This window comes from Triticum dicoccoides, chromosome 1A (assembly GCF_002162155.2).
Source record: "Triticum dicoccoides isolate Atlit2015 ecotype Zavitan chromosome 1A, WEW_v2.0, whole genome shotgun sequence".
Lineage (NCBI taxonomy): Eukaryota > Viridiplantae > Streptophyta > Magnoliopsida > Poales > Poaceae > Triticum > Triticum dicoccoides.
In genome coordinates, this window is record NC_041380.1 from 272,679,740 (window position 1) to 272,690,655 (window position 10,916).

The 10,916-nt window shown below is 45.1% G+C and overlaps 1 protein-coding gene across 1 annotated transcript in view; it reads right to left on the reverse strand.

Annotated features, from left to right (window-relative positions):
• Positions 1-5,674: 5,674 nt before the first annotated feature.
• Positions 5,675-10,916, reverse strand: part of LOC119268609 (very-long-chain aldehyde decarbonylase GL1-5) — a 10,747-nt gene continuing 5,505 nt past the window's right edge. Inside the window, exons 3-9 of the mRNA XM_037550278.1 lie at positions 8,088-8,307; positions 7,614-7,989; positions 7,422-7,529; positions 6,653-6,853; positions 6,459-6,557; positions 6,176-6,352; positions 5,675-6,080 (exon numbers count right to left, since the gene is read on the reverse strand). Of these exons, the coding sequence (XP_037406175.1) occupies positions 5,919-6,080; positions 6,176-6,352; positions 6,459-6,557; positions 6,653-6,853; positions 7,422-7,529; positions 7,614-7,989; positions 8,088-8,307 (1,343 nt within the window). The 3' untranslated portion in view covers positions 5,675-5,918. The remainder of the gene's footprint in view (positions 6,081-6,175; positions 6,353-6,458; positions 6,558-6,652; positions 6,854-7,421; positions 7,530-7,613; positions 7,990-8,087; positions 8,308-10,916) is intronic.

The window sequence follows — 10,916 nt, forward strand, 5'->3', positions numbered from 1 at the left end:
TTTCTTCTCCGGCATCGGCAGCAGCGCAAGGGCAAAGCCCCCGCCCGCCATTCCCCCTCCCTCCCCGCCCTCCCCGTGTCGGCGCGCGCTCCCCGGCAGAGGCAGCGCATCAACGTATCGTTGCACCAGGCCGAGTGGCACTGGCACCACCGTGTGCCTCTGCCGTATCCGGACGTGACGCTGCCGCATGACTGGCATTTGGATCCGGAGAGGATCCCAATGCCAGCGATGCCGCGGACGGCGAGGGCCCATGCGGTGGAGGTGCGGCGTCGGCGGACGTTGCTCACGTCGGAGCAGCGCGCCGACCCGCACTTCGTCGTCGACTCGCCCAACTGGGCTCGATGGTTGGCCTTCGAGCATGAGAAGGCGAGGCAACGCGGCGTCCGCGACGTCGACCACAGCCTTCCACCGCCCGCACTCGTCGTCCGCGACGAGGACCAGGAGGCCGAGGCCGCCTACCAGGCGGCCATCAAGGAGAGCGTGGAGGACGAGCGGTGGAGGGAGGCGGACGAGGCGGCTTTCGAGGCTGCCATGGTGGAGGTGATGGCCCTCTCCGCGGCGGGCGACTGCGTCGTGCCGCCGGTGGCCCCGCCGTCCCCGCCCAAAGACGAGCCGGAGGAACCGGCCTACTGCGAGCGCTACTTCTGGATCGGAGTAGTGCGCGAGGCGGTCAGCGCTCCGCCGATCTGGCTCAGGGCGACGAAGAAGCAGGAGGCGGCCTACCCCGACCACTGGCGTCGCGTTCGGCTGGCCGAGGAGCGCCGGAAGGGCGAGCGTCTGCAGATGCTCGAGCGCGAGGCTGACGAAGAGGCGCGCCAGGCCCAGGCAGCGGCGGCAAAGCCCGACATCACCGTCGTCTGGAACACAATGTTCCCTTGGGTCGGCCCTGCGCCGACGTTGATCGACCTCACCGGTCCCGACACAGACGCCGCCACCGACGAGGACGTCTAGGGCTGGGCGTCGTCTAGTTTTAGTGTTTTTATTAATGTAATGTGGACTTTCTTCGGCCTCCGTGGCCGGCTTTTATATTTAATTAAATGCATGTTTTTTTTTTCAAACTGCTCGCAATACTTCTTTTTTTTGACGCGCCGACAAAATGGGTCGGGTCAGCGTTGGGCGCTCGCGTCGATCCAAACACAACGTCGGACGCTTGTGTCCGCCGAACCGATCCAAATGAACAAAAAGCGAACAAAAGCGCCGTCCGTTTGGGTCAGCCCGTTGAAATTACTCTTAGCGACCAAACGCGCACCCCGCCCGCAAGAATGGATCGTCCCGTTAGGCCGCTCTTGGCATTGATATAACAAAATACAAGTGCAGTTTATTTACAGGTGTAACTCACCGGCCATGAGCTATTTCTGGCCGGCAACCAAACGACGGGCGAACGTCTGCAAGTTTCATAGGGGCATCTGAAATGGAAACGATAATCCAAACAGGGTATTAGTCTTTTCTGTGGTTTTCTGTCTGTTTTCTTTTCTTTCTTTTTTAGTTGTAATTTCTTATTTGTTTTTGTTTTCATTTTTATTTCATATTAACCTTTTTCCTTTTTAAAATTCGCAAACTTTTATAGAATTCTTGAACCCTTTTTCGAATCACGAACAATTTTTTAATTCATGAACTTTAATCAAAATCGTGAACAATTTTTATAATTCGTGAACACTTTTTGAATTCCATAACATTTACTGAAATTCATGAAAAATCAAACTCGTGATTTTTTTGATAGTTCTGAATATTTGCAAATTCACAAACATATTTTGAAATTCATGCACATTTTTGAATTCACGAACATTTTTCAAACTCACAAACATTTTTTAGAATTAGTGAAAAATTCAAATAAGCGAACATTTTCTTTTGAACTTCACAAACATCTTTTGAAAGTCATGAATATTTAGAACTCAGAGAATTTATAATCCATGAACATTTTTTGAATTCGCAAACCTTTGTTGAATCCAAAAACATTTTGTAAGTTTGTGACAATTTTCAAATTTTTGAAAATTTTCTAAATTTGCAAACATTATTTTGAATTTCGAAAGTTTTCAATTCATGAATTGGTTTCATATTCGTGAGCATTTTTTGAATTTACGAACATTTTTTACAAATTTGTGAACATTTTTTGAAGTTTCACAAACGAATTTTGAATTTCTTTTTAAATGAAAAGGTAAAAAGGAGAAAATGAAAAAAGGGAAAGGAATGAAAAACAACGCACTGCCCCACACCTGGGCCGGCCCAAAACACGCAAGAGGGGAGCGAGGTGTGCGCGATTTGGTGCCAAGTGCCGCCAATGTCGGGGAATAGGAAGTTCCAACCAAGTGCTCCTATTGGATACTCATAGCGTCCAGCACTACACACAGAGGGAATCCTCACTAGGGGCGCACTTTTTGCAGGGTAAAAGAAGTTTTATTTCAATATATGGAGTTACAGTTAAGGGGCAAGAAATCCTCAATACGCAGGGTCATCTGTGTAGTTAAATAGCTCTGCTACATTTAGTGCGGTTGTATTTTACCAAACAATATGCCAGTTTTTTTTTACTATGAAGAATCTTTTGTAGAATAAACTCCCGGACCTCTCTTAGCGCCTTGATCTCCAAAGCAAGATGACCATATAAAGAGCGAGCAAGAGATATATCTCTGAAGATAAATAGCAACGTAGACGAGTCCGGCTGCACGATGACCGGGAGCTCAATGTGTTGCAGGGCAAAAGACATGCCTTGCATCATTGCATGTATCTTCGCTTTCAGCATGTCAGTGCAATAAAATAAGTATTTGTACGCAGCAAACACAATTGTACCATCGTCGCAAAATCACACATGTATCTGATGTTCCATCCTCCAGAGAGAATGCACCATCAACCAAGAGTGCTACCCAGCCCACTCGAGAAGGTGTCCCGGTTAGGGGTAGTATTGTTCTTCGGCTTCGGCTGAACTGGTTCAATCATAATTTACATCTTGCCTTTTAATATTTCTTCTATTTTTCTCTCATTTTTTCTTTTCTCTTTTTTTTATTTTTTTATTTTTTTGGTGGGCTTCTTTGGCCTCTTTTTTTTATTTGGGTTTCTTTGGCCTCTTTTATTTTTTTAAAGTCCGGAGTCTCATCCCGACTTGTGCGGGAATCATACATAAAAACTCCACAGACGTAAAGATAGCATAGGATCTCTTTCCCATGCATGTCACTGTTCCATACCTGCTAGATGCGCCACATTAGAAGGATAATCACGCTCCTTGTGCTCTCCTGACACACATCAAAATACATAAAGCAGCCAATACTGGCATGTATCGCGCATCATCTCCTTCTTCGGCAGAGTCCAAACTTTGCACATGCCATCCCACAGGCTAGCCACAGGATCACATGTCACTAGAGCGTGGAAAGACGATTCTTCATGTCTACCACATAACAAGCATGACGTGTTGTTCTGCGGATGATGTACAAATTTATTCTTTGTTCTTGCCAACGCACCTAAGCTCACCTTCCATGCAACAATTTTCATTTTTTTGGTAGAACTTTAACTTATCGGTGCTTGGAGACAGTGGGGTCTTCCACTTGTCGTTGCCACCCATCTCCAGACTTGGCTCTCATGCCAATTGCCAGCACTCACCCCCCTCTCTCTTTCTCTCTCTCTCACACACACATGCGAAAAAGAAGATCAGGGAAGGAAGACACGCTGAAGTTGCTGTGAAGCGCACCGAATGCTGCTTTTCTCTCTTCCTTTTATTTCTCAACAAAAAATAAACGTGTCATAGAGCTAGCTCTTCTACTTGATTGTGTCATCCCATGATCGGGGACAAGTCCAATAGGCCTACTAATGCGCCTCGGGATCATACATACCACGTCCTCAAGCCATACTAACAGAAAGCTAAAAAAAGCTAACTAAAACCGAACATTGCCATGGCAGCTAAGGGACTCCTGTTGTCATCCTAGTTTTTTTTTGGAAACAAGGCAAAAGATTTGCCATTTCATTGATTAAGAAAGGAGTTATCGAACAAGGGCCGCAAGACGACAAAATAAAAGGTCTACTCTCGCGGCATTACAACACTCATGTGCTTCGCACCAGCCACTGTCCAAAGAGACACCTCCTCTTTGATCTTACACATTAGGACCATGGAAGGGATGGCCGTGTTTTGAAAGACCCTAGCGTTACGCTCTGTCTGTATCTCCCATGAGATAAGCATCATCAAGGAGGCTAGCGCCTTAGGGAAGCCAGAATCTGAAGGTTGCCGTTCCACCAGTCTTTCACCGAAGTCCTCGTCTGCCATATCGCCGTAGAAATGTGATGCATTCCAAGCCACATAAGAATATCGTTCCAAATGCGGATGGTGAAGCGGCATTGGAAGAGGAGATGGGCCGCCGACTCCTGGCATTGCTTACAAAGTGGGAAGATGCCACAGTTTGGCCAGCTGCGACGTATGAGACGATCCGATGTCCAAATCCTGTTTTGAAGGACTAGCCAAGCAAAGAACTTTCACCAGGGGGTGGCCCAAACCCTCCATGCAGAGTGAACGAGATCGGACGATGTGAGTCCCTCAAACTGTGCCTTGTAAGCAGAGGAAGCAGAGTACACCCCATCCTTGGTGAACTTTCAGGTGATGGAAGCTTCTATGTCATCATTCAGAGAGGTCATGCATATTTTCTCCCAGAGGTCGGCAAACTGTTGGACGTGTGCAAACGATAGGCCATTGGAAGTGTCAATGAGAGAGATCCAGTTGTTGTTGGTGAGGGCTTGCCGGACGGAGGAATTCTTCTTGCGGGAGATGGCAAAAATGTTCGGTGCTAAGTCACGGGAGCAGAGACCATGCAGCCAAGGGGAGTGCCAGAATCTGGCCGTGCGCCCATTTCCCATTGTAACCATTGCAGCAGCCGCAAAGAATTTGCGGTCGTCCTTGGTGCATGGAGACCCCATGCCAATCCAAGGCTTGCTTTTGTCCACTCACTCGAACCATAGCCATCTAAGTCGGAGGGCCTTAGCGAATTTATTTAAATTAAGCACACCCAAGCCACCAAACTGTTTAGGCTTGCAGACGGGGTCCCAATTGATCTTGCATGACCTTACAGAGACTTTGTCAGTACCCGCCCAAAGGTAAGCACGCCGAAGTCGGTCAATTACGTATAGGCCGATTTACTTGATCTGATTGAGTCACAAAAAAGTGACCGGTCAACGACGTTTGGGGGCCACAATGTGGGCTTTGATTGTAGATGCTCTTATACTACCCAGCATCGAGAGACAACTTCAAGTTCGACAGTATTGAGAAGAAGTCTTTGTTCATACAAGTACCGCGGTGATACACTGCTATAGTGCCACCCACGTTTTATATGTTTCTAAAGAGCTTGACAGCGAGTTAGTCTTGTCTGTCGGAGAGCATCATAAATTGGTCAAGCTTTTTTAATGTTTGCATCCGTCAAGTACTACCGTCGGCACATCACATCAGTTGTGAGTCAATTGAAACACTGCCGAACCACTCACCCACAACCCTGTTTGGATACTCTAACACAGTTAGAGTTAGAGTTATTTTCTAACCCACTCTAACCCAAATAAGCACCTCTCCACCAGGATAGTTGGGTTAGATGGAACTAACCCACTCTAACCCTCCTTGTTTGGATACTTTTGGGTTATTTGAGCCTCCAACTAACTAGTTTCTTCGTTGAATTGCATCTGTTATTGACGCAAGGGCAGATAGCACTCGAAATAGGTGGAACCAAGTCATCAACTCATTATCATAGGAGGTAAATAATCCAGTAATAGCTAACCAAGTAACCTTGGCATAGATCATCAAACTAGTAGTAGTACTTAATTAATTATAGGCCACTCATCTGCTAGCCAGTATGTCTGCTCCTTCTTCCTCAGCACGGCTCCAGCGAGCATACAAGATACAACCAGATCCTTATCTGCGTAACGCTTATTCACTCGACTTGCAAGTTGCAACCAGACGATCAAGCTTCAGCAACGGGGCGAAAGCCATGCAGAAGTGCGGCAGACCAAATTTTGTCCATGTCGAGCACCGTGTCCCCGCACTCATGCTCGTCCCATCCCTCCAACGCATGAACGATCCCCGCGACGCGCCACGCGCTCATCACCCTCCTCGGCAGCCAGTTCTGAAATGTTTTAAAACCGGTCAGCTCAGCTAGATCATGTTGCGTAGTAGGTACTTTGCACATGCAGAGTTGCGGTTCAGGGAGCGTGTTATTACCTCGCACGAATGAACATTCTGCAGTGTTTTAGGCACGCTCATCGCCGGAGTCGTCGAGTATGTGCAGCCGTCCTTGCGCGCCATTCTTGGTGGGAACTGTGAGTACGGGATGAACCGTGTTCCTTTCGGCGCCCTGAGCTGTTCGGTGGCATCTGCGCCTTCTCCGATTATCCACACCTGCGAAATTCGACCAGCCGTTCCATTAGCTGATCATACGCGATTCCTAATAATTATATAGTTATATGATGCCCCCCTACAAACACATGCATAACTTCGTTCTTACCTTGGCCATACCGGTTTTCGACAGTAAAAGGTTGTCAGCTGCATCTTCTGGTATTTTGGGCTGAAGGAAATGATAGTCTTGCTTGTTTGTTATTATCACCTGCACAAGAAAGTTGCTTGTTAGTGTAAATACGTCGTCTCGCCGTGTGATTAAAATGAGGGAAAATGAAGAAGATCTGAATATTCTGATCTGACCTTGATATTTTTCTTGCATAGAGCTGCAGCCACAGCACAGGCCACCTTGGAAATGTTTCCTGAAAGAACAACTTGGTCCGCGCCATGGGGAATACTATTGACAACCACTGCAGCAGCTAGACTGGTTCCATCCACCAGTTTCAACCCCAACTTTGGGTACTTTTGTAGATAAAGCTCTCCGCTTCCGTTGAGGCTCTGGGCCTGTTGGTTTAAAGATATGATGATCATATTGTGAACGGTGGTATCTGTTATATAAGCAACCGATGTTGCATCTCTAAATTTCCCCTACATGCATCTTGTTTTGATCAACATTAGCTACACTGCATCAGTACTTCTAGATCATGAGCATGTGAACTGAAGTTTTTTCTTCAGAATTCTTTTTTTTTTGCGAGGATTTTTCTTCAGACGTTAGTACATAGTTGAACGTTTGATACACAGTATTCCACCTGATTTAAGACGATGACATATACTCCCTTCGTTTTTATTTAGTTCGCATATTAGCTTTGATCAAAGTCAAGCTTTACAAACTTTGACCAAGTTTATATACAAAAATATTAAGATATACAATAACAAATCAACAACATTAGATTTATTATTAAATGTACTTTCACATCGTATAGATTTATTATGATAAATGACTATATTATTTTCTATAAACTTGGTCAAACTTTACGAAGTTTGACTTCAGTCAACTCTAATATGCAAAGTAAATAAAAACGGAGGGAGTGCTAGTTTGAAGATTGGACAGCTGAAGAAAACAATGTACTACCTGATTCAGGAGTCCAAGGCTAACAACTTTAGCCCCCTTCTTGTCAGCTTCACATATTGCCTTCACAATCAGGTTATTAATTGCTTCCTTCTCCCAGTTCAATCCATACTGCAGAATGAAAAGGTTAGTCATTTGTCGACAACCGACACAAGCCATCGCTCCCGCACATGTAAAAAACAAGATAATTCTCACATGGAAATTGTATCTTGGTATGGCCCAAGACTGGATTTTGAGTTTCTCCATGACATTCCTCTCAACGGTGAACCAAGAACCGTACGCCCACGTGAGCACCATGGAGAGCCAGGACAGAGGCCACATGATCCGCATGTACCACTTTGAGGCGTACGGCTTGGCGGCGAACTCGGCGAACCCGGGCCTCATGTGGTAGATGGACTGCAGGCTGGTGAGGTGGGTGAGGTGAACCACATCTACGGCCTCCTCCTTGCTCTCGATCGATTTCTCATGCAGCGTGTCTGACGACTTGTCCATCGTGTTGTATATGTAGTCGTAGAACGGCATGAAAAGAGAGTAGTTCGTCCGGAACTGAGTGTGGTGGAGAGAGTGAAACCTAAGATGTTGAAGAAGTTCAGATCATATGATAAGATGATAAGATGTAATCGTTGCAGAAAAACAGCTTGATTATTTTGGCAGAAGTAGAGTACTTACGATGGTGTGTACATGAGATATTTGAGCGGAGGGAACCATGTGAAGAGCCAGGTGGGCACCAGCTCGAAGTTGCAGTGGCCCATGTTGTTCATGAAGTCGATGTAGAGCATGTAGAGCTCAAACGTCATGATGGAAGCAGTTCCTGTCAGAACGCAGGCGATCATCGGGATCGAGAAGAGCAGTTCGTAGGCCACGAGCTCGGCAAATGGATGAATCACGGCTGCACCAACATGACAAGACCAGTGGCATTTCATCTACAGTAACTTAATTGGCAAAATGAAAAGAAAGGAATTGAAACAGATAAAACTGTTGTGCAAGATGTTTGGCAGGGCAACCGACAAGCCTGCAGTTCGTCTGTTGATGTCTTTCTACTTACTGTGGACAGGACAAGAAAGTGTGGCCAGGAAAGTGATGCCTTGCCATCTTGTTGCAGGGGAAAAAAGGGTTGGGAAACAGTATGCACTTATTACCGTACTTTGTCTGATTGATCAAGAATGTCAATTTATTGAAAATGTCTAATTCTTTTCCATGTGCGGTCATTCATTTACCAAGTTGTGTTTGGAGTGTAGTATTCATGTCAGAAAATTTCAGAAAGTCATTTGTATTCCTCAAATCAAAAGATAAAATTCACACCATTTTACTTCTTATGAAAGAAAATCAAACACAGCACACAGCAGCCAGCAAAAATTTCAGACAGGCGATCCGTTCTACATGCTTTACCTTTCGTGTTTCTTCTCTTCCTTCTTTGAGTTTTTTCGTGTTTCTTCTTTAGAACTCTTTCTGTATCATTTTTTACGCATTTTTGAACAATTAATCAGCAGAAAGTGTGGTCAGGAAAGTGATGCCTTGGCATCTCGTGGCAGGAAAAAAAGCATCGGGAAATATATAGTAGTACTACGCACTTACTGTGCTTTGTCTGATTGATTGATCAAGAATGTGAATTTATTGAAGATGTCTAATCCTTTTCCATGTGCGGTCATATCATACATCTATGTTTTGTTTGGAGCGTACGCTCATGTTAGAAAACTTCAGAAAGTCATTTGTGTTCTCCAAATCTGAAGACAGAATCCAAGCCATTTAACTATTTGCCTTTCGTGTTTCTTCTTTAATTAGAACTCTTTCGTCCATGGACGTGGAGTTTCTAATCTCCCATAGGCCTATGGGCTCGATATTAGAAAGGTGCCTTTTTCCATTTTACACACATACGGTACTTTTGAACAATGAATTAGCAGAAAGTTCCTTGCAAGAAGAAGCCTTGTTGCAAATATCGACACGTAGCAGCGAAGAGACGATTGTCCAGACGCTACGTGCTACTGTATCTCCCATAGGCTGGGGCCAACGCGAAAGTTGTGAGTGGGTGCGTGGCAGGTACTACGTGACAGTGAAGCAGCAGTACAGCACTTGATTCTGTTTGGTCATAAATGAAGCATGCATACGCGGCAGCGGATGCACTCACTCAACCTCCAAATGCAAATGGTCCCGCAATATGGCTTCGTTTCGTACGTACGTAGCGTACTCTCTGCGTTCCTAATTAGCCGGCTCACAACATGTGTCCCTGTCAGTCTATCAAGGTTGTAACACGTGAGCTCAGGCACGATATCACGTGTGTAAGGTACAGCTTAATTGATCGGCTTCTCTACGGTTGGCCGGGACTTCATTGACCCGGCCTGGCTGATGGGTTTCTTGTTTCTGTTTTCCTTACAGTGTACATGAGGTGATTTTAAAAATATTGTATTGTAACAAAAACAAGGTTCAACCAATACGGTATGCCGAGGACGTGTTTTGTTTGCAGATCTGTAGATTTTTAAGATCAAAATCAAATGTATTTGACACCATAAGAAATCAACAAAATTTGAGTGTGGAACACTAGTACCCATTTTGAATTTGTATTTCTTTAGTCTCTAAAAGGCTATTTGGGGTTATCTTTAGATTTGCATTTTCAGCACATGTATTTTTTTAATGGACTACTACCTTTTTTAAGGGATTTATAAAGAACACTACTTTTTAAGATTGATTTGAAGGACCACTTATGCATATCGTGTGCATAAGGGCATGGCCAGCGCTACATGCTGGATGGCTGCCCCAGCTGCCACATCGGCTCAGTCAGTCCAGCTCATGTAAAAGGTGCTGCTTGCAGAGGCGGACGGGCACTTGCAGAGGAGGCCGGTTCCTCACCGATAAAACATGGTGGCTGAGCCAAGTCCTGCTCTTCATGATAGTGTGCTTTTTTGGCTTGGAGAGATCAATGAAAGAAAAAGAAAAGAACTAGTGGTGACAGGCTAGGAAAAGGACCACTGCCACCATTGAGGGATTGTTGGTTCGGACAGCAGCTTCAAATAACAGAATGACTAATTCATATCTAGATGTTTTTTAAGGATGTCACATCTAACTGTTTTTTCTTCTTCACCCAGGTACAGCGATCGTAGCATCCGGCATTGCTCGCTCGCAACGCTCCCCTGTTGCGGGGTGGGCTTTTCTTTCGTTGTTGTTTTGGACCGCCTCTGTTGCTGGCTGTACAACATGTTTTGTTTTTGGGCCGCACCTGTTTTGCGGGCTTTTTTTATTTGTTGAGGCCGCGCTTGTTGCTGGTCGTCTGTTTTTGTTTTTGGGTCATTTTTTATTTTTGATTATTTTTTCGTATAACACATGAGGCATTTTTAAAAATAGATACCTTTTTTACTCATGTTTTTTTGTTTCTTTGTTTTTTTTGTCGATACATGAAGTGCCAGGTAGGCTTGCTACAAGCTTGAACATCGTCAAAAAAGGAATGTCTAGGCTTCGTCTAGTCAACTAGGAGGCAAAGACTCATGTTGAATGCAACACATCTGG